This window comes from Chanodichthys erythropterus, chromosome 4, assembly GCF_024489055.1.
Source record: "Chanodichthys erythropterus isolate Z2021 chromosome 4, ASM2448905v1, whole genome shotgun sequence".
Classification (NCBI taxonomy): domain Eukaryota; kingdom Metazoa; phylum Chordata; class Actinopteri; order Cypriniformes; family Xenocyprididae; genus Chanodichthys; species Chanodichthys erythropterus.
Window position 1 is genome coordinate 19980083 of NC_090224.1, and position 27315 is coordinate 20007397.

Consider the following 27315-nt stretch of genomic DNA (forward strand, 5'->3'; position numbering starts at 1 on the left):
ATGGAGTGGCTTCAGGTCTTTGGAGTCTTGGGATGTTTACTATTCTGCAGTGGAACTCTGACCACACCAAGGTTTGATACATTTCAGTTGTATTTTAGTAACATGTTTAAAAGGTGATTAATATGTTAAAATTCTATTTTTAATGCTCAGTATTCTAAATCTGTATCTTTTGTCTCTTGACAAGATTTTCTTCATTCTTCTTTATATTAACACACACTGCCATTTAAAAATTTGGGGTTTTTTGAAGGAAGTCTCTTATTCAAACCTAGGCTGCATTTATTTGATCAAAAAATATGAATACTTTGAAACATTATTACAATTTAAAATAGCTGTTTTCTATTTGAATACATTTTAAAATGAAACAAGAAACATTTCAGTTGTGCTGCTTCATATTTTTGTGGAAACCGTGATTCCTTTTTTTTTTTTTTAGGATTATTTGATGAATAGAAAGTTCAAAAGAACAAAATTTATTTGAAATATAAATCTTTTTGTCCTTTAAATGTCTTTACTGTCACTTTTGATGCATCCTTGCTCAGTAAAAGTATTAATTTCTTAAAAAAAAAAAAAAAAAAAATCTTACCAAACCCAAACTTTTGAATGATAGTGTATTTACTGTTTCTGATAATATAAGTTTTAAAAAAAAGAAAAAAAAAAGTTATTTATGTTTATCTGCATCCAATTTAAGCCGATTCACACAACAATATTCATAGTAAAAAACTAATTATTGAGAGAAATATATAATATGGAATATAATCACAGATATATTATGTATCTATCATAATCCCATGAAAATAAGACATTTTTTTTTAGTTTCAGCCCAGCACAGAAACCCTCCTACCTCATATCCGTCTCTGAAATTCTGCGCTGTGACGTTCCCACCACAATATCAGTCACCATTCTGTCAGATTATCCCATCAAAGTCACAGCTGAACTCATCCATGGAAACACCAGTGTGGCCCAAACACAGAGCACCATCCCAGCAGGTAAATCACCATCATTTACTGTCATCTAACGTTTATTATCGTCAGGATCATCTTATTGTATCCCTCATCTATCTATCTATCTAAGATGCAACGATTGCAATTTTCTTGGCCAATACCGATTTTTGCCAATTCCTATTTTCTTACTAAGAACTATAATTGGCAGCATATACAAACAAAAATCTGCTTTTCTTCAACGCAGTTTTATTTTCATAAGAAAACACAAGTAAAAAGTCAATCATAAAATAAGAACAAATACACAAATGGACCCTTTTCAACAGTCATCAGCATTGTAAATCTTGCAAAGTTATATATATATATATATATTATATATATATATATATATATATTTTTTTTTTTTATGTATGTACATTTACAACACTATACTTACTTAGTATATTATATTACCTTTGCATCAAATTACAAAAAACGACTTCTAATACAACGGCTGTGGGAGTGATTGTAAAGTTGACATCTTTCTCTCTTCTGACTCCCATTATCAATCTCTCTCTATTTTTTTCCTCTTTTTGACAGTTGTGAAAACACTGTCGTTGAGATTTTCTTTTGCTATTTGAGAACATGGGAACACACAGAAAATTTTCAATGCATTCTCTCCTTCACCGCCATAGAATTTTACCCAACTATGATGACTTTGCTTCTGAGAAACCGGGAAATGTCAAAAGGGTCATTGCAAACAACAGCACAAATAAATGCAATAGAATAAAGAGAGCTTTGAAACTAAGTTTTACAGGTTTAGTAGGTTTTTATTAATTATTAAATTAAAGTAATCAAATGTGAATTAACACTAGTCTTCATTGTAAAAATTAAATACAGATTCATGCTTACAATTAAATATAAAACGTATTCAGTCAAGAGTAGAGAGTGATTTTCTTTGTCACTGTTTTTGATTGACAGCCATGCAGCAGCAGGAATATTAGGCTGCTGTCACTTTAAGAGTTTATGCGCGGACCCAATATACTGTTGCACGACATGTGTTCTCTTTTTCTACTATTTAATGTTCCAAAACTCACTGTGTTTAACTAAATACTCACCAAGACAGGTGTTATGACATCATTTTGTATGTATTTGACCATTTATTCGCAGTAAGCCACATGAAACCTGACTATATGACTAAAATTAAGTGCAATGCACTATTTCACCAGAGCAAATGAGACAAGTGAGAGAGAGGAGGCAGGTGTGTGTCACTTTGACATCTCTCTCTCTCTCTCTCTCTCTCTGACTGTCTTAGTAGAACAACTTTGTTTCAGAAAATACAATAATTATTTTTTTTTCTCTCCAAAAAGTACATTGTAATTTCTGAAGGCACAATTACATAACATATAATCACATTTATTAATTTAGCCTGAACTGTTTAAATTTACACTGGAAATGACTTTGAAAGGCACCTTTATAGAATGACCTATTATATTATATACAACTCCACCCTGTTCAAACAAGTATTCATGTCTGTTCTACTTTGATTTTAAAGGCTCTACCAGACTGCTGTCTCTTCCACCTGTGAGTATCAGGACTGTAATAATTTCTATGTTTGAACCTCCAGATTATAAAAAGAATTGGTTGCATCAGTGGCTGTTTGTCTGTGACCTACATACTGTGTGTTTTTTTCCCTCCGCAGGTCTATTATGACGACTTGACCTACTGGTATCCATATCAGCTGTACGTTAAGGGGTTTGTTGGAGCTGCTCAAGTGTTTTCAAACTCCACCACGATGCACTTCAGCCCCAAGTGCATGTCCATCTTTATCCAGACTGACAAGAATAATTACCAACCAGGGCAGACGGTGAAATTCCGGGTTGTATCGATTACACCCGATGGAAAGCCGTATGAGGGTCAGATCAACATTTATATCAGGGTGGGTGTCTCAAGCTGTTTGATGATGATTATTTTAGCAGAAATGGCTAGAATATGAACAGATACATCAGCAGAGTCATCATGACAGGTCTGGAGTACTAAGAGATGAATGGATGAAACCTTACTTCATTGTATTTGTGTGTATTTAATGTGAGCAGGATCCTAAGGGGAATATGATTCGGCAGTGGCTGTCTGTGGACGGTTTTCTAGGTGTTGTTTCAAAAGAGCTGAACATCTCTAAGAACCCTCCGCCAGGCCAATGGAAAATTATAGCCAGAATCAATGTGAGTTACACCGCATAACAATACACTAGAATTCACAAAGAACACATTAGAAACTGCAATCAATTCACTAGTATCCATAATAAAAACCACAGACACCTCACAAACTGCATATGTCTTGTCAACCACCACCAACAGCCTAGGATTGTGCTCAGCAAGTTTTGCACAGGCATTCAACTCTCGCACAAATAGAAAAAAAAAATTATATTGATTTCATTTCAGCTTTATTGCTCTTCTAACACTGTTATTTTTGACACAGGATGTTGTACAGGAGAGATCGTTCATTGTGGACTACTATGGTAAGATTTCACATGATGATACTTATCTTTTAGGATTAATGTTTTGTCAAGACATGAATCTTGAAGGGGTCCTATAATGCCCCTTTTTACAAGATGTATGTGAAGTTTTTGCTTAAAGGTGACAGAGAGGATTTTTTCGTCGACTGAGAAACCAAAGACTGTTAGTGAGTTTTTTAAATGAGCGCATGCGTAAGAACAACCCCCCACCTTCACAGCTCATTTCAAAGGAGCGCCTCCCAAAACTCGTGCACGAGTACTGGAACACGAGTGTTTACCACCGGCATTCGCTGTATCGTGTTAGTGGATTCATTATGTCGGACTCACCGCAGGTAACTCTGTTATAGTATAATCTGCAGTTGTTACTCCTGTCTCCTGACAAAAACATTGCATGCGGCGCCTGTGGAGTGTGGAAAGTTACTGGAGCGCGCAGCCGCGCTCGTCTCTCACAAGGAACGCCACGGCAGTGATTGACAAGCCAGAGGGCCAATCGTTTACGCGATGATCGTGTAAACGATTGGCTGATGTTTTTAAGGCCCTACCTCGTGCACAGATGATGTATATTAATATTATTCCTTTCAGTGCACCTAATAAATAGTCTTTTATCAGTTAGTAAAGACAGTTTCAAGTAATATTGCAAAAATGTATAAAACAAAACATCCTATTTAGCACCTTTAAAATACCCCACAGATAATTTTTCTAGCATGTTAAAATTGTCACTTTTTGAGGATGAGCAAAAACACGCCACTTCTGTGTGTGTCCCTTTAAATGCAAATGAGCTGCTGCTCCCCGCCCCTTTTCAAGAAGAGGGCGGTGTTTCAACAGCTCATGTTAACAGCTCCGATTACCTCAAGCAGACACTAAGGGTGCTTTCACACCTGCCTCATTTAGTTCGGTTGAATCGTACCAGAGTTCGTTTGCCCCTTTGGTGCGGTTCGTTTGGGCAGGTGGGAAAGCAGCAATCGCACTCGGGTGCGCACCAAAAGCGGACCAAACAAGCGTACCGAGACCTGCTTGAAGAGATGGTCTCGGTACGCTTCCAAACGAACTCTGGAGCGGTTCGCTTGAGATGTGAAAGCAATCGACCCAGTTAACGGACCAACGAACCAAATTATATCATTTCATAACGGAAAATATGATATAAAAATCAGTAATGTCTGATTCTGTGAGTGAGCACATTATTTACAATATCTGAAAGCCAACGATCGCCTCTGGTGTGAAATTACACTTCTCCGTGCGAGAATGCTGTCCCGACGAAGTCTCAATTCCCGCTCTGCTTCATTATAAAATTCAAATGGTCTCTCTCGACAGACGGACAACAGGTCGCCTACTAGACAGCGCTGGGAAATCCAGAGATGGAGAGAGAGAGAAAGAGCGCAGGTTTGAATTTGCCGCAGCAAATATGAATTAACTGCGGGAGAGAGCTACATTTATAAAGTGTTTGTGTGTGTCTGGACAGTTACAAATAAAGCCACAATAAACTCATGGAGCGAACTTGTCAATCATTATTTTGATGGATGACGCAGAGAAAATTCTGACCAATAAGAGGACAGTTTTACTCCCATGTGACTTACCTTAACGCATTTTGGTACGCTTTGAAATTTTGCTATGTGAAAGCGAACCGAACCAAGAAAAAAAAGCAACATTGTAACCAATTTAGTCCCTGTTTCGGAACAAAACAAGCGATCCATAGGTGTGAAAACACCCTTACTGAAAATGTCAGAAACTGTTCAACCTTTTATGTTCAAAACGAAGTCGGACAATGATGGAGAGACTCAAGAAGAACTGACAACATGTAGAATGCAACTGGACGTTTCTAAATGGTTAGTTGTTGAATTTATGTAGCTGATGTGGAGTTAACTACTGTCATGTTAATCTATAAATCGCTCGTGTGGGAACTGTTGTAAAATGCCTACAGAGCCAGAGAATATATGCAGCATTAATAAGGAACAAGTGTAATTTAGTTTAATTACGGGTATAACTTATGTTGTCATATTGCCATATTGACACTACTGTATTGCAATAAATGCGACTCCCAAATGTGCTCTACTACAACAACTCTTCCTCTTCTCTAAAGCAGCCCAACATGGCCTAACTCCCTTTGTTGTGTGTTCTCAGTGTGTTCTCTGTCACCAACCCAGGAAGAAGCTTGTTGTAGTCCCTACCAGCCGTTTGTTGTAGTCCTTAAAAAGCGATTTCTGTAAAAGAAAATATCTCCCTTTGCATTGAACTTTGAGCGTCGTAACTTTGCAGATGTTGTTTATGATCAAACCGCAACATTACACACTAACTAAAGTTAAAGGGGTGGTTGATTATGGTTTCACTTTTTTAACTTTAGTTAGTTTACTCTTTATATGTTGTAGTAGAGTGTTGTTGACATGCCGTCATTTTACTCCGGACTGTTTCACAAACGAGGGTCAATTCAACACTGGATTTACACAAAAGACTAACATGACGGCACATGCTAGTGGATGAGCTGAATCAACTCCACAGCAACTACATTAATTTATCCACTAACCATTCAGAAACGTCCAGTTTCATTCTAAAATTTGTAACTTCTTCCTGAGTCTCTCCATCAGTGTCGACTCCGGTTTGAACAATGTAAGGCTGAACACTTTAGTCATTTTGGCTGCGTGAGATTCTCCAGCTTTGTTGTTGTTGAGTTGTTAAAGCTCCGCCCTCTTCTGGAAAGGGGGCGGGAGCAGCAGCTCATTTGCATTTAAAGGGACACACACAAAAACAGCGTGTTTTTGCTCACACCCAAATAGAGGCAAATTTTACAAGCTATAATAAATGATCTGTGGGGGATTTTGAGCTGAAACTTCACAGACACATTCTGGAGACACCAGAGACTTCTTGTGAAAAGGGGCATTATAGGTCCCCTTTAAAAAAGTGAAATCATATATGTGAATTTAAATGTATGTCTTTACAGTACTTCCTAGATTTGAGGTGATGGTGGACGTCCCCTCCGTCCTACATTATGAAGACACGCTGACAGGGACAGTCACAGCAAAGTGAGCACTTGTCCTAAACATAGTTTTATTATTCATTACGTACTAAGGAAGAATCCATTCTCTCATTTTATTCATTCTTTTCCTCATTTTGGTTAAATCGTAGCGTATTACTACAAAGTGGCCACCCTTTTCACAGACTGTGATGACACATTTTAACGGTCAAATATAACATAAATAACTTTTATCTTTTTTCTCAGATATTTTTATGGGAAGCCTGTTAGTGGGCTAATGTCTGTGACATTTGTCCACGCTTTTGATGGCCTTGCAAGGCGTTACGAACACAATAAAACTGTAAGTACCATTTGACGAGAAACATATAACGTTACACTGAAAACCTCATATATTGAATTTAAAGTTAGCATTTAATGAACTGTTAATCAGACTGGTATATCTGGTGTAGATTGACGGCTCTGCTGATATCACATTTGATGCGTCGTACTTGAACAAACTCTCTGCTGATTACGGAAGTACATATTATGAAGGATACGGGCCCAGAGAATATATCGACATTACTGTGAACGTCACAGAGGGTGTTACAGGTGCGTCCCGTCCTGCTTATGTAAAATTATTTTTTGCATATTAATAACCTACACAAATTGTGAAGACCCTTCAGATTTCATTTGAGCTGTTTTTCCATTTCTCTGCCTGTAGGTTTAACATATAACAGCAGCGTGAGGGTTTCTGTTGTGAATAATAAATATAATCTTGAGTTTCTGCAACATCCACAGATCATTAAACCCTCCATGAACTTCACTGCTCAGGTAAAGAAAAACATTACGTTTCGGGTCCATGAGTGAGTCATGTGATGTATCCACCCGAAAATCAAAAATCAAAATATTTTTCATAAAAAAATAAACCCTATTTTGAGGGAAATTAAGATTTATTAGATTATTATGACATTATTTTCATGGCAATTAACCAAAATTGTGTGATGCATCCTTGTTTCATTACTATAATGCAGGAATGTTTTACTCATAGCTTTTACATTATTACACAAAAAATTACTGTAATGAATTTTTAAAATGAAAATAATAATATATTTATTTTTCATATTAATGACCGTATTTAATTAATATATATAATTATTTTTTCACATTAATGGCAGTATTTAAATAATATATCATTATTTTTTGTATTAATGACAGTATTTAAATAATATGTCATTATTTTTCATAATGACATTTTTAAACAATATATCATTATTTTCATATTAATGACAGTATTTGAATAATATTTCATTATTTTCACATTAATGGCAATGTTTAAATAATATATAATTATTTTTCTTATTAATGACAGTAATTAAATATATAATTTTTTTTTTAATTAATGAGAGTTGGGAGGTAAATATTTGTAATAAAAATAATCACAATGCACAAACCTTACTTGTTCTAAAGAATATGCTTCATTTTCTTTAAACAAAAGAACTGACATTACAATAGTCATTATGCAAAAAATCTTGATCTTGAACCAACAGATTTTGTTAGATTCGTGCTTTCAAACTTTTTTTTTTTTTTTTTTTTTTTTCTGTATTTCTATTTGACAAGGTGAAGTTAAGCACTTATGACAAGCGGCCACTAACTGCTGAAGATCAGAGCAGAAGTGTGCGGCTGGCGGTGACCCAGCACGAGTTCAGCCCCTGGTCGTGGATGTGGAACGAGAAAGAATCCCTGGGGCCTCGCACGATGAACAGCACAATGGAGTCCAGCTTCGCTCCCATTTTCGATATTCCAGTCCAAGACATCGAGCTTCCTGTTGCTGCCGATGGGGTGATGTCATTTCAGGTTCAGCTCTCTGACAGCGTTGCCACACTTGATATAGAGGTGCGCACACTTCATCCACACTTTCCATGGCCTTGATATGCATAGTAGAAGTATGTAAATTGTGATGCAGCTTAGAACACTTCCTCCTGATGTTGGTTTCAGGCCCGGTTTGGAGACACAGTCCAGCGTCTTCAGGTCTACAGCAGTTATTCTTCACCCAGTAGATCCTATATACAGCTTCACAGAGACAGCGAGCCTCAGGTACTTCAGCTGTTAGTGTATATATTTTGCTGCGATTTTTGTTTTCACTGAGTGTTTTTACTGACAGGGTGACTTTTGCAGGTCGGACAGCCACTCTACTTGACTTTGGAGAGCAATTTTAACCTGACCAAATTCCACTACATTGTAAGTATTTTCCAGAGATAATATGTCCATGTTAAGCTACTGATAAAGACTGTATGAGAAACCTCTTTTTGTCAAAACATGATGTCAGCAAGATTAAATAATCATTTTTGATGGAGGAAATGTCATGATGGGGTTAAACAGAAAAAGCAGGGAAAAATTCTGAAATTTCAGTACAATTTATTTTACTGATATTATATTTTATTAATTTATTTAATTACATATAATGCAAATAAAGTTTTTTGCATATTATGTACTATATTTATTATATTATTTAGTATTTTCTGATTTTTACAAAGTGGATTTTATTCTGTAAAATAACGTAGGTTCAGTACCCTTTTGCATACTTTTGAAAAGAGGACTTATTACAGAAATAATTAATTTTAAATTAGTATACTTATATGTGAAGTGAATGTAATGTTTTCAGACACTTTATTGCATGTTAGTTGCAATTATATGAAAAGGTGTTATAGTTTAAATTTATATTAAATGCAATAAATTGAACTTTTAAATAAATTGAAGATTTTTTAAAGTAGGTTTTAAGTACATCGTTACATGTAATTTTATAATTACTTCTATTGTATTTGAAATATGGTTAAAGTGTATTGCCTAATGTACTGTACTGTATTTTAATATCAACTTGTTTGTCATGTATTTCAATATTTTATTAATTATATATTTGTAATGATGAAGTTGCAATTCAGTATATTTAAAATATATTAACTTTAAATGTATCATTAAATAACACACTACAGTTAAATCATAATCAAGTATGCTTTAGTGTTAGTCAGCATATGTGTACTTTAAAGCATAACAAAAGATTATTAAAACATAATGATTTTCAATTTACTAATATCATATTAGAAGTTTTATTTCAAAGTGAAACTTTATAAAGTTGTACTTAAGTGTGTTAAGAAAGTGTAATCTTTAAGTACACTTCAGTATTAATATCTGTGAGTACAGTTTAAAAAAATACTTTAAGATATAAAGAACACTACTGTACATTCAATTCTATTAAGTGCAATTCTATTTCACAAGGGTATCCTGTTAATGATATCAGTAATTTGGACGTTTCTGAGGATGAGCCTGTAGTTATGATGTGTTCTGTAGGTGATGTCCCGCGGTCGGCTGGTGGATGCTGGGACGGCTAATTCCTCCTCCTTCAGTCTGAACACAGATCACTCTTGGACTCCACTGGCTTGTGTGATGGTGTACTACACGCTTCCAGACGGAGAGATCGTGAACGATGCTCTACAAGTTACTTTCACACAAGTCCTGAGAAACACAGTAAGAATTCAGAACAACAAAATCATCAGGGATAACAAAGATGTACTAAACGGAAACGTTTTTCCTTTGCTTTATGTAAAGTTTTGCGCACAGACGACAGCGTTGTCAAAACAGTCACACGGCAAAATGCCTAAAAACTCTGTATTGCTCATGCCAGACCAGTAGTTGGCGATGTCACTTTGTAAAGAAACACTACACACCTGCGCACAAATGCATTCTCCAGTCCTGTTGTCCACCATTGTTGTTTTAGTTGTCAAGTACTCGCTCACGCCTATAGACTGAATGCGTAACACGCATGCGCATGACATCACTGTTTTCACAAATTTGCGTTTTTGTAGTTTACATGGAACCGATAACGATATAGTTTTCAAAAACTTGCACTTTAAAACCAATTTTCAAAAGTCTGTGTTTTCAGGCCCCCATAACGTCGTTGTTGTTGTTCCATTTTTTAGTTGAAAACGGTTTAATTTAAACGCCCTTTCATTAATATGATTTATTTTACTCTTCAATAAATTAGCTATTTAGTGTACGTTCACACGACATTGATGTACTAAAAACTGAAGTTTTTCGCATACAGACAACGTTGTCAAAAGATCCCATTCACACGAATCCACAAGAATGACTAAAGGTGCTGTATTATGCTGTCAGGCCAGTAGTTGGCGATGTCACTTTGTAACACTACACGTCTATAGACTGAACACATGATATGCACACATGACGTCACCGTTTTCACAAATTTGCGTTTTTGTAGTTTACATAGAGATGATAACGGTACTGGCTTTTTAAAAAACTTGCAATTTGAATGCCGTGTTCGAAAGTTTGCATTTTCAGGCCAATGAACTGCCAAAATGCATTTCCATTTTTAGTTGAAAACTGTGCTGTGTAAATTCCCCCTTAGTCATTGTGTTAGGCTACTGTTGTAGGTAATCTTAGCAATAGTTAGCACAGTAATTTAATGCTGGTTAATGTTAATATAATAAAAGTTACAGTAAGAAAATCAAATAACGATAGACTTCTTAAAAGTGCTTCATACTCAATTGCTGATGGATTTTCTCATTGAATATAAAATATAAAAGATATAAAAAAATAATCTTCGGAACACAAATTAAGTTGAAATCCGATGGCTCCGTGAGGCCTGTAATAAATGCATCATAGCATAAATTTATATTAAATGCAATTATTTGAACTTTGAATACCCTGTTTCACATTACAGAAGTAAAATGGGTTGTGGTGTAATAATGAATTATAATCATATATTATGTCATATGCAGGTATCTCTGAGCTGGAGTCAGGATCGTGCCGAGCCAGCAGATTCTGTGTCTCTCTCCGTTTCTGTGTCCGAGCCTGGATCTCTGGTGGGAGTTCTGGTGGTGGACAAAGCAACAATGGACTCCAACAAAGACAATGGCATTACAGAGAAGAAGGTAATATGGTCTTCTAGAGATTATAGATCATTTACACTCATAGAATAATTTGCGACATCAACACTGGGCAATATTGAGATCCATTGTTTTCCAACTTTCTCACCCGATGACTTATCTTGTTCAGTTTATTGAGGTTTAAAGTGTGGGAAATCATCTTTGGGATTTCAGACGATTGTTTCTTCCCACAAAAAGATCACATGATAAGTAAAGCCGGTCGTCCTATGTAACCAAACGCCAACACCACGCCCGGGTTTCACTTGTTTGACAAAAGGAAGAAACTGAGAGCAACTGTGTTTATCAGAACTAGGTGAACAGGTTTGATAGTGCAGACACTATTGTGTTGTTCAGTTTGTTGTTCTGGATGTGATTTACAACAATAGCTGGTTTGTGATATCCAAAAACTGACCCCAGAGCAGCTTGTCCTATTAATATGATGCTAGTCATCACAAAAACTTATCTAAGATCAGCAACATGATCTTTTGTGTGTGTGTGTGTGTGTTTTGCAGGTGCTTGAAGAATTTATGTCGTATAGCAGAGAGATGACCCATACAGATTACAGCAGCATGAAAATGGGAGATCCATATTCCACATTCATGGTAGATCAGACACATCAATGTTATCTCAGGAACAGAAATGTATCACTTTTTTGCACAGGGTTTACGGATATTGTTTCATTTTGCAGACGTGCGGTGTCACGGTTCTGACAGATGCCAGTCTGAATCCGGAGAAGAGTCAATTTTTCCCTGTGTTTCGTAAGTCTTAAGGCTGAACCTGCCCTAGCAACCCATCAGAGCACCTTAGCAACCTCATAATACACAGTAACCTGGCAACCACCCGAAACACAGTAACATCACATTGATGAGTTGTGCACTACTCAAATTTTCTAAAGGCAAGAGAAATTGATCTCAATATGATCTCAAACATTTTTCAAGTTTTTCCAAAACCAAATTATGCTATCCACATTAAAATTCCAGCTCATTTGTTGCACAAAAGTAAGGGCACGAGCAGCAGAATATTGTACCAGTTGCAGGCGATTAAGGAATTTAGCTGGTAGGCCACTAAACAAGGAGTTACAATAGTCCAATCTAGAGGTTATGAAAGCTTGGATAACATTTTCAGCATCTTTATGGTTAAGTGAAGGACATACTGTATGTGAACTATTGCAGATGTGGAGAAAACAAGATTTAACAAGCTGGCAGATATGGTTCAAAACATAATTTAGAATGAAACAGTACTCCCAGATCCTGAGCAGTGAGTGAATGGAGATCTGTCATGCTGGGAAGAGCCAATCGATTTCGGGCCAACTAGTAGAATATCATTTTTGTCAGTATTCAGTTTCAGGACGTTTTCCACCATATATGCTTTAAGATATTGTAGGCAAGAAATGATAAGCCGTATATCCAATGAAATTACCTGGTACAATTTGTCGCAGGAACTTTTTTTCCCAGGAACTTTTTTCCACCAGACCTGCTGATGTCTGTGTTTCCATCGCCAGTCTAAAGTACCATGAGGACTAGGCAAATTAGTTTGGTGACGTAGGACTGCGTGCGACTTTCCAGTTCCCACTGAATTTTGTCCTCAACATATTCAGGTGCTGGTCATATAATTAGAATATCATCAAAAAGTTGATTTATTTCACTAATTCCATTCAAAAAGTGAAACTTGTATATTATATTCATTCATTACACACAGACTGATATATTTCAAATGTTTTAATTTTGATGATTATAACTGACAACTAAGGAAAATCCCAAATTCAGTATCTCAGAAAATTAGAATATTACCTAAGATTAATACAAAGAAAGGATTTTTAGAAATCTTGGCCAACTGAAAAGTATGAACATGAAAAGTATGAGCATGTAGAGCACTTAATACTTAAGTATGAGCATGTAGAGCACTCAATACTTAGTTGGGGCTCCTTTTGCCTGAATTACTGCAGCAATGCGGCGTGGCATGGAGTCGATCAGTCTGTGGCACTGCTCAGGTGTTATGAGAGCCCAGGTTGCTCTGATAGTGGCCTTCAGCTCTTCTGCATTGTTGGGTTTGGCATATCGCATCTTCCTCTTCACAATACCCCATAGATTTTTTCGATGGGGTTAAGGTCAGGCAAGTTTGCTGGCCAATTAAGAACAGGGATACCATGGTCCTTAAACCAGGTACTGGTAGCTTTGGCACTGTGTGCAGGTGCCAAGTCCTGTTGGAAAATGAAATCTGCATCTCCATAAAGTTGGTCAGCAGCAGGAAGCACAAAGTGCTCTAAAACTTCCTGGTATACGGCTGCGTTGACCTTGGAGCTCAGAAAACACAGTGGACCAACACCAGCAGATGACATGGCACCCCAAACCATCACTGACTGTGGAAACTTTACACTGGACCTCAAGCAACGTGGATTGTGTGCCTCTCCTCTCTTCCTCCATACTCTGGGACCCTGATTTCCAAAGGAAATGCAAAATTTCCTTTCATCAGAGAACATAACTTTGGACCACTCAGCAGCAGTCCAGTCCTTTTTGTCTTTAGCTGCTTCTGACGCTGTCTGTTGTTCAAGAGTGGCTTGACACAAGGAATGCGACAGCTGAAACCCATGTCTTGCATACGTCTGTGCGTAGTGGTTCTTGAAGCACTGACTCCAGCTGCAGTCCACTCTTTGTGAATCTCCCCCACATTTTTGAATGGGTTTTGTTTCACAATCCTCTCCAGGGTGCGGTTATCCCCATTGCTTGTATACTTTTTCCTACCACATCTGTTCCTTCTCTTCCCCTATCTATTAATGTGCTTGGACACAGAGCTCTGTGAACAGCCAGCATCTTTTGCAATGACCTTTTGTGTCTTGCCCTCCTTGTGCAAGGTGTCAGTGGTCGTCTTTTGGACAACTGGCAAGTCAGCAGTCTTCCCCATGATTGTGTAGCCTACAGAAGTAGACTGAGAGACCATTTAAAGGCCTTTGCAGGTGTTTTGAGTTAATTAGCTGATTAGAGTGTGGCACCAGGTGTCTTCAATATTGAACCTTTTCACAATATTCTAATTTTCTGAGATACTGAATTTGGGATTTTCCTTAGTTGGCAGTTATAATCATCAAAATTAAAAGAAATAAACATTTGAAATATGTCAGTCTGTGTGTAATGCATGAATATAATATACAAGTTTCACTTTTTGAATAGAATTAGTGAAATAAATCAACTTTTTGATGATATTCTAATTATATGCCCAGCACCTGTAAGCTTAATAAAGCCTGAACCTCACTGTCAGTACATCTGTCATATTTTTTAAACTCCATTGTTGATTCAAATAGCAAACAACTCTTACTGCACGCATCAACTTTTAAAAATGGTCAATGAAATAAAATGAGTCAACCAATCAAAATGCTGCATGATCTTAACCAATCAGCATGTTCAGCACCCAAGTCTCACCACCCAAAGTTCCTGAACTTTGAAAAAGTACTACTTCATGAGCAGGGACTTTCTGAGGGGGAAATTTTTTACCTGGAACTTCCTTTAGACCCTAGTTGCTGAGGTTGAAACGCACAGAGTACCACCCCAAAGTCCCTAGTTCCTGGGGAAAGTTCCTGCGGGGGAAACGCGGCTATAGATGGGAGTGGAAAGATGGAATTGGGTTGGATAAGAAAAAAATGTGTGTATCTTTGGCATAACTATGAAAATTAAGACAATGATGTTTAATGATCTGGCCTAGAAGAAGCATATCAATTAGAAATCATAGTGGACCAAGGACCGATCCTTGAGGCACACCTCTTAAATGTGTATTTGGATGTTGTTGTTTTTTTCCATTAGTCTGAAAGAAGACATGTTATTGAAGCAGAATAGCTCAAAATCTCAAAATTGACAAGTTCCTAAAAAAACAATGGTTTTGCCTGTAGTCTTGTCTTAAGAAAATGTAAAATTCTGTCTCATAATCATTTTCTCACTAATGCTAATGTGTTCCACAGCAGGGGAGGGACTCTATCTGAATCAGATGGCCGATGCAGAGCCTAGAGAGCGAAAAGATTTTCCTGAAACCTGGATCTGGCTGGATGCTAATATGAGGTACGACGAGGAATATGTCTGTCCTTGAGCTGATTTTCGCTAGGATAATACCTAAGTGTATTAAAAATACTTTCTGAGCTATGAACAAGCAACTTCTGATCAATAACTTTTGTTTACAGTATGCAATCACTTAGGAATGAAAAACCACAAGTCTCTGAGATCTCTTTAATATCTTAATCATTTCTTCTAGAGAGCATTGAGATGAAATGTAGAGCAAATTATTACAGTCATCCTGTGGAGTTTCAGAAGACACCTCAACAATGTCTCAAACTGTGCTCATATTTGCCAAGATACAGTGAAACGTTAGATATCACAATATGAATTCAAATGTTTCTCATCAAAATTCTTCAAAGGTCTCTATACCCACATCCATTTTATGAAAGCAACTGACTCATTTATGTCTGTTTTTATTTCTTATGTTGCAGTAATTCTGCCTCGGCTTCCTTCCCAGTGACCGTGCCGGACAGCTTGACCTCTTGGGTGGCCTTTGCCATTGTGATGTCAGAGAATCTGGGTTTGGGCATCAGCTCTCCTGCAGAGGTGATGCATCGTGTACAGTTTACCTGTCACTGAATATTAATATATATAACTGATTATTAAAAAGGAGTTTGTCTCCCAGCTGACCGTGTTCAAAGATTTCTTCCTGTCACTCAATCTCCCGGCGTTCCTGATCCGTGGGGAACTGCTACTGCTTGAAGTCAATTTATTTAACTACATGGATGAAGATTTGGAGGTGAGATTTGTGTCAGTAGCCCAGCTAACAGGGAACGTTCTGGCAGTTATGAACAAACATTCTTCCAGTAACATACAATATTCGTTCATTTCAACATTAGCACAAAAATGTTATGTTATTACATCATTAATTTATACATTGAAATGGCTTGCAAATGCTGTTTCATGTTGACTTCAACCCATGTTACTTTAGGGTCGCTCTGTTGTAAATGAATTATAGTCTGCTGAATGCAGCTCTCTTCATGTCTTTGCCCATCACAGGTGCTGGTTGTTGTTGCAGAAAGTTCGGCATTTGAATTTGTGTCACCAGATAATAGAGAATTTTCTATGGGCAACGTGAGGAAAGTTTCAGTGTTGAGTCAGAACATTATGACGCTCCTGTTCCCCATCAGAGCCACAGCGTTGGGAGACATTCCCATCTCCGTCAAAGCCACATCCATCTACTCTTCAGATTGGGTCTACAAGACTGTTCTTGTCAAGGTGATTCAAGTCAGCATGATGTTACACCCCAAAATAAAAAATAAATTTAAAAAAGTTTTTAAAGAACTACTATTTTAAAGAAAAGTATGTTTGTTTTTAGGACCGTTATTTATTTATTTAGGCATATTCATGACAGTTAAGCCCATTTTGCTGCATAGATTCATGACTGCAGTGCATCTGGAGGTTGTTAGCTTTTTTGCTCATTATTTTTGATGATATTTATTTCTTTGAACAAAGCAATATTTGTAATACAATATGTTTTTGTTTAAACTGAAGACACTGCAAAAAAAAATGTATTTTGACATTATTTTCTTGACAGTTAAGCAGATTTTCTCCTCATGTTCATGACTGTAATGCATCTGGACATTTTAAGATTTTTTTCTCTTAATATTTTTGATTTTATATTTATTAAAGCTAAGCAAAATCTGTCAGACAATTATGTTTTTATTTAAATAAAGACAGTACAGCAATTTATTTTTGCAGTTTGACTTTTTTTCAATGCAATGAAATGAAAAAATACAACAATTTATTTTTTGCATTTTTATATTTTTTTGTGACAATGAAAATGAAAACATGCAGATTTTCGATTCATGTTCATGAGTATAATGCATCTGGACATTTTTATCTGTTTCTCAATATTTTTAATGGTTCTATATTTATTACAGCAAAGCAAAAAATGTAACAATTTTGCATTTTTACTTAAATTACAGACAGTACAATGATTAATGATTAATTTATTTTTGCATTTTTTTCATGAAAAAAATGCTGTTTTGCCTCATGTTAATGACTGTGATGCATCTGAACATTTTTAGCTGTTTTTCTCATTATTTTTGATGATTATATATTTAAAGTACAGCAAATACTCTTATAGCAGCCTTCTAAACTCTTTTTGTGTTGAATGATTTCTCTTTAGCCAGAGGGAATGGAGCAGTCGTCAACTCAAACATTGTTTCTGGAGTTTCACCTGAACCAGAACACGCTGTCTAGGGCGATGACGTTTATTTTTCCTGCAGATGTGGTTCCTGACAGTCAGAGGGCCACTGTATCTGCTGTGGGTATGTGTCCTTACTCTGTGTCTCTATTGTAAAAGAATTTCTGGCTGTTATCAGGCCTCTTTTGAGTGCAAACACCTCATCTAAACACCTCTTCTACATGTGTCAATGTTGAAGGTGACATTCTGGGCCCATCCATTGGAAATCTGGACTCTCTCATTGAGATGCCGTATGGTTGTGGTGAGCAGAACATGATCCATTTTGCTCCAAATGTTTATGTTCTCCAGTATCTAAGAAGTACCAAGCAAGCCGAGCAACAGACAAGGAACAAGGCTATGAGCTACATGATGGAAGGTGAGTGTTGTGAAGTCTTATAGTCCTGAGACACACAGCAGATGTCCTTGAGTTAACATGTGTGTCCTGTTTGATTGCAGCGTATGAACGTGAGCTTTCCTACCAAAGGATTGATGGCTCTTTCAGTGCTTTTGGAGACAGTGATTATTCTGGCAGCACATGGTATACATAAATAAATACATCACAGCTTAAGATCTACCCTAAAAACATAGTAAATTCTGAGTTGGGAGTAAAATTATGTAAAATCACTAATTAATATCAAACAGTTTCATTTATCTTTCCAGCTCAGTACTGACTTCAGAACCGATGGATGAAAAATGAAATGAAACACAAATCAAGTGTATGAGTGATGGTGGTGTGCTTTGTGATTTTCAGGTTGTCAGCGTTCGTGCTCAGGTGTTTCCTCCAGGCTCAGGACTTCATTTCCATTGACCCGATGGTGATACAGAGGACAGCATATTGGCTGTCAGTCCAGCAGGACCCTGACGGTTCATTCAGAGAGCCAGGTCGGGTCATCCACACAGAGCTCCAGGGCGGTCTGGATGGACCTGTGTCTCTCACAGCGTATGTCCTCATTGCTCTTCTGGAGAATGCTGAATACAAGGTGAGTTCAGACAGACGGATGGATAGATAGATAGATAGATAGATAGATAGATAGATAGATAGATAGATAGATAGATAGATAGATAGATAGATAGATAGATAGATAGATAGATAGATAGATAGATAGATGGATAAATGGATGGATAGAGATATAGACAGATGTTAGATGGTTGGATGGATGGAGAAATAGATAGACAGTTAGATGGATGATAGATAGATAGAAGGATAGATAGAAGGATAGATAGATAGATAGATAGATAGATGAAGAGATAGATAGACAGATGGATAGAGGGATGGATGGATGGATGGATGGGTGGATGGAGAAATAGATAGACAGTTAGATGGATGATAGATGGATGATAGATAGATAGATAGATAGATAGATAGATAGATAGATAGATAGATAGATAGATAGATAGATAGATAGATAGATAGATAGATAGATAGATAGATAGATAGATGGATGGATGGATGGATGGACGGACGGACGGACGGACGGATGGATGGATGGATGGACGGACGGATGGATGGATGGATGGATGGATGGATGAAGAGATAGATAGACAGATGGATAGAGGGAGGGATGGATGGATGGATAGAGAGATAGACAGACGGTTAAAAAAGTTGTGACATTGTACAAATTGTGAATAAAAAAGGAATGCAATAATTTACAAATCTCATAAACTTATATTTTATTCACAATAGAATATAGATAACATATCAAATGTTGAAAGTGAGACATTTTGAAATGTCATGCCAAATATTGACTCATTTTGGATTTCATGAGAGCTACACATTCCAAAAAAGTTGGGACAGGAAGCAATAAGAGGCAGGAAAAGTTAAATGTACATATAAGGAGGACCAATTTGCAACTTATTAGGTCAATTGGCAACATGATTGGGTATAAAAAGAGCCTCTCAGAGTGGCAGTGTCTCTCAGAAGTCAAGATGGGCAGAGGATCACCAATTCCCCCAATGCTGCGGCCAAAAATAGTGGAGCAATATCAGAAAGGAGTTTCTCAGAGAAAAATTGCAAAGAGTTTGAAGTTATCATCATCTACAGCGCATAATATCATCCGAAGATTCAGAGAATCTGGAACAATCTCTGTGCGTAAGGGTCAAGGCCGGAAAACCATACTGGATGCCGTGATCTTCGGGCCCTTAGACGGCACTGCATCACATACAGGAATGCTACTGTAATGGAAATCACAACATGGGCTCAGGAATACTTCCAGAAAACATTGTCGGTGAACACAATCCACCGTGCCATTCGCCGTTGCCGGCTGAAACTCTATAGGTCAAAAAAGAAGCCATATCTAAACATGATCCAGAAGCGCAGGCGTTTTCTCTGGGCCAAGGCTCATTTAAAATGGACTGTGGCAAAGTGGAAAACTGTTCTGTGGTCAGATGAATCAAAATTTGAAGTTCAAAAAGAGGACAAGGACAACCCACGTTGTTATCAGCGCTCAGTTCAGAAGCCGGCATCTCTGATGGTATGGGGTTGCATGAGTTTGTGTGGCATGGGCAGCTTACACATCTGGAAAGGCACCATCAATGCTGAAAGGTATATCCAAGTTCTAGAACAACATATGCTCCCATCCAGACGTCGTCTCTTTCAGGGAAGACCTTGCATTTTCCAGCATGACAATGCCAGACCACATACTGCATCAATTACAACATCATGGCTGCGTAGAAGAAGGATCCGGGTACTGAAATGGCCAGCCTGCAGTCCAGATCTTTCACCCATAGAAAACATTTGGCGCATCATAAAGAGGAAGATGCGACAAAGAAGACCTAAGACAGTTGAGCAACTAGAAGCCTGTATTAGACAAGAATGGGACAACATTCCTATTCCTAAACTTGAGCAACTTGTCTCCTCAGTCCCCAGACGTTTGCAGACTGTTATAAAAAGAAGAGGGGATGCCACACAGTGGTAAACATGGCCTTGTCCCAACTTTTTTGAGATGTGTTGATGCCATGAAATTTAAAATCAACTTATTTTTCCCTTAAAATGATACATTTTCTCAGTTTAAACATTTGATATGTCATCTATGTTGTATTCTGAATAAAATATTGAAATTTGAAACTTCCACATCATTGCATTCTGTTTTTATTCACAATCTGTACAGTGTCCCAACTTTTTTGGAATCGGGTTTGTAGATGGATGGATGGATGGATGGATGGATGGATGGATGGATGGATGGACAGATAGATAGACGATAGATTGATTGATTGTTTTGTGTCTCCTGGTAGAGTGCATATGATGGCAGTGTTTCTTCAGCCTTGAGTTTCCTGAAGTCTCGACTGTCTCAGGGCATCTCCAGTAACTACAGCCTGTCTTTAGTTACCTATGCGCTGTCACTGGCCAACAGCACCACCGCTCCATCGGCCCTCACCCAGCTGTTGAACAGAGCAGTAATTGTTGGTAAATATACCCTGCAAATGTGAATTGAAGTGAAAGTGACATGTGAAGGCCAAGTATGGTGACCCATACTCTGAATTTGTCCTCTGCATTTAACCCATCCAAGTTAGTACACACACATTAGGAGCAGTGAGTAGTGAACACACACACACACACACACACACACACACACACACACACACAGCGATTTGAGGTTAGGTGCCTTGCTCAAGGACACCTCAGTCATTTCCTGTCGGTATTGAGAATTGAACTCGCAACTTTCAGATTACCAGTCTGACTCTCTAACTATTGTCTGTGATAATCAACAGCATGCCACAGATGTGAAACATACATAAAGCTGAAAATAACCCATTTCTTTTACTTCCACACAGTGTGGCGACCAGCTGTACTGTTATGGACGAGCGTTGTACCTGGCACAGTAAAATGTGTTAAACGCTAATGTGTTTATAATAGTTGGATGGTGACGCTGCATTCTGGGTCTTTCAGATGGAGTGCCAACTTGGAGATCTCCAAGCGACATCTTGTACAATTCCTGGCAGCCACGTTCATCCGAAATTGAGATATCTGCATATGTACTGCTCTCCATGTACAGACTGAAAGTAATGGATGAAGGATTCGTTCTGATGAAGTGGCTCAGTCAGCAAAGAAACCATCTTGGGGGATACGGATCCACTCAGGTACATGTCAATCAGACGTTCAACTCGCGAAAGACAATAGAAACTGTTTATATAGGACAGAATGAACGTAGACTGCACTTTTAGGCATTCAGGCTCCTGAAATGAATGTCGACATTTTAGAAAGACAATTTTTTGAGGATTTAAAAGCAGAATTTTATCTTGCAATTTTTTTTTTTCTCTAAAACTAATTGTTCCTACTAAAATCATGTTAACATGCTTATTGTTTACATCTGCTGCACTGTTGAAACGGTGAGTATCTGAATGTTTGCAGATTCACTTCCATTGTATGTGCCTCAGGTTTTTGCTTGTTTTTTTAAAGAACAAGTTGAAATTAATTTGAAATCATGCCACAAATGAAATTAAACAGGCTTTGCATCTATTGAGGTACTAATTAGTGACCATGTGTTTATGATCACACGCATCTTTGATCTAACTGATTCAGAGAGATTTGTTGACAGGCCAATGTTTCAATTGGAAATCAAGATGTGCAAGAGGCCATTAAGATGAGATTATAAAATGTACTTTTAATTTTAAAAAGACCCTCATGACATTAACCCGGACGTCTGGCTCGAGACCGAAGGCCTGCGTTCTGTCAAGAACACTGACCTCAGTGAAGACTAGCAGTTTCTGGGCCGTGAGCTTTGATAATGCGCTGCGCTCATGTTGAAGGCCCTCGCTTTGACACCACAACTTAAATCCAACAGGAGAACATCTGACTGTGATTGCCAAGAGAGTCCTGGTGGTATTTGTTTGAGCATGTAAAGATTAAAGGACGTGTGGCTGTTTTTGTGCTCTGTTCTGCACATGTGCAGTTTTATTTTCCAGGCGGCAGGGATGATCAGATCTGCCTTTTACATATGAAATCAAAACATGAAACAATACATGCTTATCCCATTTTTCCCCTCGTTGAATGGCCTTTTTGTTGTTTTGATCAGTTCTGAGGCTTTACTATAATATCTGTGCTCTGTGTTTTTCTTTATCGTCAGGATACGGTGATGGCATTGGAGGCACTGTCCGTCTACGCCACCATCAACAACGGCGAGTCCATTGATCTCACCATCACAGTTAACGGTGCCTTCGGTGTTGGCGCCATATTCAACATAGACAGATCCAATTACCTGCTGCAACATAGCCAAGACCTCCCCGTATGTATATAATACACAGATCTAGATCTGTGCTGACACAAACTACTGCGCAAAAGTTTTTTTTACAAAGAAATCAATACTTATACTGAGTTAAATTGATCAAAAGTGACATTAAAAACATTAATTATGTGGAAAAAGATTTCTATTTCACATAAATAGAACTTTCTATTCATCAGATATTCCTCAAGAATGATGTTTTGACAAGATTGTTATATAACAAATGTTTCCTGAGCAGAAAATCAGCATGTTAGAATGATTTCTGAAGGATCATGTGACACTGAAGACTGGAGTAATGATGCTGAAAATTCAGCTTTGATCACAGGAATAAATTACATTTTAAAATATATTCAAATAGAAAACAGTTATTTTAAATGGTATTAATATTTCACAATATTACTGTTTTTACTGTATTTTTGATCGAATAAATGCAACCTTGGTGAGCAGAAGAGATTTCTTTTTAAAACTGAACAGTATTTTGAACAATTGAGTGATTGATTAAAGTGATAACTTTGGCATGTGTGCTGTTTCTTTTCAAAGTGATCATTAGAGTTAACTAGCTGACTGCTTGTGACCTTAGTAATTTGTCAAGATCTGCTAAGTAAGGCATGCTAATGTTTGCTTTGCCTCTGCAGATTGATGGAAATGAGAGCATTGACATTGAAGTGGTAACAGAGGGTAAAGGCATTGCTCTGTTTCAGGTATGTCTAAACTCGTAGTTAACATCTGCTAGTATGTTGTGATCAAAACAGATGTCATGCACAGCATATGCAGTGTGTGAAACTGGCATTAATGACAGATGCGACAGGCCTTTTAATATAGAAACTGCTGTTTGCACACTAAAACCCTGGTTGAGAATTTGTCCTTATATTCATTGTTAAAGGGTTAGTTCACCCAAAAATGAAAATTACTCACCCTCATGTCGTTCCACACCCGTAAGACCTTCGTTCATCTTCAGAACACAAATTAAGATATTTTTGATAAAATCCAATGGCCCAGTGAGGCCTGCATTGACAGCAAGATATTAAACACTTTCAAATGCCCAGAAAGCTACTGAAGGCATATTTAAATCAGTTCATGTGACTACAGTGGTTCAACCTTAATGTTATGAAGTGACGAGAATACTTTTTGTGTGCCAAAAAAACAATATAACGACTTTATTCAACAATATCTAGTAATGGGTGATTTCAAAACACTGCTTCATGAAGTTTCGAAGCTTTACGAATCTTTTGTTTCGAATCAGTGGTTCAGAGCGTGTATCAAACTGCCAAAGTCACGCCCCCCAGTGGTGAACAATTGAAATTTCGAAACACTTATGATGTAAAAAAGCCTCGTTTACTGAAATCACATGACTTTGCTAGTTTGATACATGCTCCGAACCACTGATTTGAAAAAAAAAGATTCGTAAAGCTTCGAAGCTTCATGATGCAGTGTTTTGAAATCCCCCATCACTAGATATTGTTGAATAAAGTCGTTATTTTGTTTTTTTGGCACAGAAAAAGTATTCTCGTTGCTTCATAACATAAAGGTTGAACCACTGTAGTCACATGAACTGATTTAATTATGTCTTAAATAATATCTGGAAGTGTTAATTATCTTGCTGTCAATGCATGTTTTCAAAGTGATCATTAGAGTTAACTAAGCCATCGGATTTCATTAAAAAAAATCTTAATTTGTGTTCCGAAGATTAACGAAGGTCTTACAGGTGCGGAACGGCATGAGGGTGAGTAATTAATGACAGAATTTTCATTTTTGGGTGAACTAACCCTTTAAGCATTGGTCTGGTACAAAAAAATAGTATAGCTACAAAACAGTAAAAAGTAAAACAAGCTGCTTGTTGAACAACAAGTGGACCGTCTTGACCATTTAGCAGGATCAAGCTATCACCTGTCAAACAGCAAGATATTGCAAATGAAAACAGGTTATGAAGGTTCGGCAGCTGTGAATAATAACTGAAACCCCCATAAAAATAAAAAGAAACGTAATGGCAAAAATATGTCATCGGCGGTCGGATTCTCATCTTTCTCAGTCCAGTGTGTAATTATACCTTTGATTGCTCGCCATGGAGCACGTAAACAGGCACAGACGCGGTTTTCTTCATCAGTGAGACACCAACAACATCTTGAGCCGCTTTGAGAAGCAGTAAAACAGTAAAATAGTGTCCAGAAGATTCACTAAAGCAAAAATGATCTATTTTTAAGTGATGTTTGTTCATTTGTGCTTCAGACGTGAATGATTCCTAATCATCTGACTTCTTGAGGAGAGATGAGCTGGTTCTTCACGAAGCTATAAAATGGGAAAACGAATCCCAAAGGCTTCTATAATTCGTTTTCTCTTACTGTTTCAGCTTACTGTGTTCTACAGCGTGATGAACCTGAGAAGGTCTCTCAGACGGCGTGATATACACACAGATGAGGCCTTTTATTTGTATATAGACGTAATGGACAATGAGAAGTTTCGTGTAAAGCTTCACATATGTTTCAGGTGAGTGGTTGGACTGAAAACACATGCACGGCTCGCTTTTTGCCAAGATTATTTCATCAGCACCAAAAAATGTGATTAAAAAGTCAACAAAACTCGATTATGGGAAAAAATCATGATCACGATTATTTTGGTCAGTATTGAGATCATGATTATTTAGCAAGATTAGGCATTTAACTTTTAACAGTGCATTTCCTTCCACTTTAACTCAACCGAAAAATAAAATATACAATAAAATATAATGTGTGTGTCTGTTTCTGTTTATACATACACATTTAAATAAAAAAATTAGATCAACAATTGTTTAATCTTGATTTTTTTCACAATCCCAAAATCAAAAATGAAAATAAAATAAAATTAATCACCCAACCAAAACAAGTTTATTTAATTTATTATTAAATAAATAAACAAAAAAAGTGTATGTACAAAGGGATGCTGTACATTAAGAAACATTGAAATAAATGTACGATTTTGCCTGACATTAATGGGAAGAAAAAAACACATTCAGCTCAATTAAATACAAATAAGTATCATGCATACCAATAAGATAATAAAAGTATAATATTAATAAACAGTAGTCGACATCAAAGCAACACACTTATAATATAATATGTATATTCTCTATCATCAATATTTACATTCATAAATTTAGCAGATGCTTTTTTCCAAAGCAAATAGAGAACAAAAGCAATTTATCAAAGAGCCATCAATAATCAATATACAATACCAGGTTTATTAGACAACAAGCAATATTACATTAGATAATTTATTTCTAATGCAAATCATAAAATTTGCATCCAAATACTTTTTGGGGCCACTGTAGATATTTATAGAATCACCTTTGAGTAGAAATCTGTCTGAAAGCATAATTTTTGCCATTTCTTTAAGGCTGAGGGAAGGCCAGGGTCAGACGGGAATGGCCATACTGGATGTGGGCTTGCTCACAGGCTTCAGTTTGGCCCAAGATGGTGTCCAGATAGATGATGTAGTCAGAAGAGTAGAGACGCCTTCAGGACGAGTTATACTTTATTTAGACACGGTGAGTTCCTCATAGTAACTTATTTACTTAAGGCTGTCCAAAAACATGATGATAAAAGTGTCTGGAGTCATATATTTTTTACTTAATATCACCAGTCATTTTGCTACTCAAGTAAATGTATCTTGATTCAAGAATGTTTAAATATTTATACTGGAAAACCAGACACAAATACTAATCAAGAATATCCATTTTTGCAGTGTATTTTTGTTCTTATGTTTTTGTGCATTATGCATCAGATGGTTCGTGGCTGTATCCAATTTTAAAAAAATTTCTCATCGCAGGTGACAACAATTGAAAAGTGCATTGAAATATCCACCATAATGGACTTTAAGGTGGCCAATGTCCAAGATGCTGTGATGATGATCTACGACTACTATGAGCCCCGTGAGACTCTTTAAATAATTGCTCCATACAATCTAATTCATGGTCCTTCATATGCTGTTCTGTTCCAGTACGTGTTTCAACTTCTTTGTTTCATTCACTTATCCTCTGCAGAACGGAGGACGGTGCGGTCCTACACGTCTGAGATAAGACAGCACATGTCTGTGTGTTCGCTGTGTGGGTCGGATTGCTCCCAGTGTGGGGCTCAAGACGTCAGGGTGACTAATGGGACGCCCCCCGTCAGCCAACATCCACTTCTGGCTCTAAGCCTGACCACAGCACTTATCATCCTTCTGTCTATCTTCAATTAACCAGTGTGTTCCATAAATCTCTACCATTTTAATCAATAACACTAATACATGCAAAGTTGTAAATTGTTCCAAAAAGTTCTGTAAATGTGATTTTCTTTTTTTTGTATGAAAATTGACATTCAATTTAGCGCAACAGTGAATGATTTTACAAACCGTTTAGGGAGTACTTTATTTAAATGACATTTCATTACTGACAACTTCATGAAAAATAAGTGATTAAAGTGATTGATTAATTAATTAATTAATTAATTAATTAATTATGAGTGAATAAGGGATGCTTTTGTCTTAGATTTTTCCAATGCAGCATTTTTTATTTTTTCATTTTGAGAATAATTGAAATAGTAAT

The 27315-nt window shown here is 37.0% G+C and overlaps 1 protein-coding gene across 2 annotated transcripts; it reads left to right on the forward strand.

Annotated features, from left to right (window-relative positions):
- Positions 1-27315, forward strand: cd109 (CD109 molecule). Of its 2 annotated transcripts, XM_067383299.1 has the most exons (33): positions 1-71; positions 817-983; positions 2470-2498; positions 2617-2853; positions 3011-3136; positions 3393-3432; positions 6362-6443; positions 6641-6734; positions 6844-6982; positions 7095-7204; positions 7991-8266; positions 8369-8467; positions 8549-8611; positions 9719-9895; positions 11167-11319; positions 11826-11915; positions 12002-12071; positions 15260-15356; positions 15782-15896; positions 15976-16089; positions 16350-16568; positions 17482-17623; positions 17738-17914; positions 17995-18076; positions 18290-18518; positions 20770-20941; positions 21425-21615; positions 22602-22760; positions 23393-23458; positions 25105-25241; positions 26127-26277; positions 26559-26661; positions 26773-27315. In XM_067383299.1, the coding sequence occupies exons 1-33, from the start codon at positions 1-3 to the stop codon at positions 26967-26969; spliced, it is 4374 nt and encodes a 1457-aa protein (XP_067239400.1). In that variant the 3' UTR covers positions 26970-27315. The 2 variants fall into 2 exon arrangements, with proteins under 2 accessions (XP_067239400.1, XP_067239401.1); XM_067383300.1 differs by lacking the exons at positions 1-71; positions 817-983; positions 2470-2498; ... (1 more) ...; positions 3011-3136; positions 3393-3432 and adding an exon at positions 5057-5122.

What these genes read in the sequence shown, in the direction of transcription:
- cd109 (XM_067383299.1), top strand. Translation starts at nt 1, where the DNA reads ATGGAGTGGCTTCAGGTCTTTGGAGTCTTGGGATGTTTACTATTCTGC. An exon ending in CGTCACAGAGGGTGTTACAG is followed by an intron (nt 6,983 to 7,094) that starts GTGCGTCCCGTC and finishes CTCTGCCTGTAG; the next exon opens with GTTTAACATATAACAGCAGC. An exon ending in ACAGAGACAGCGAGCCTCAG is followed by an intron (nt 8,468 to 8,548) that starts GTACTTCAGCTG and finishes TGACTTTTGCAG; the next exon opens with GTCGGACAGCCACTCTACTT.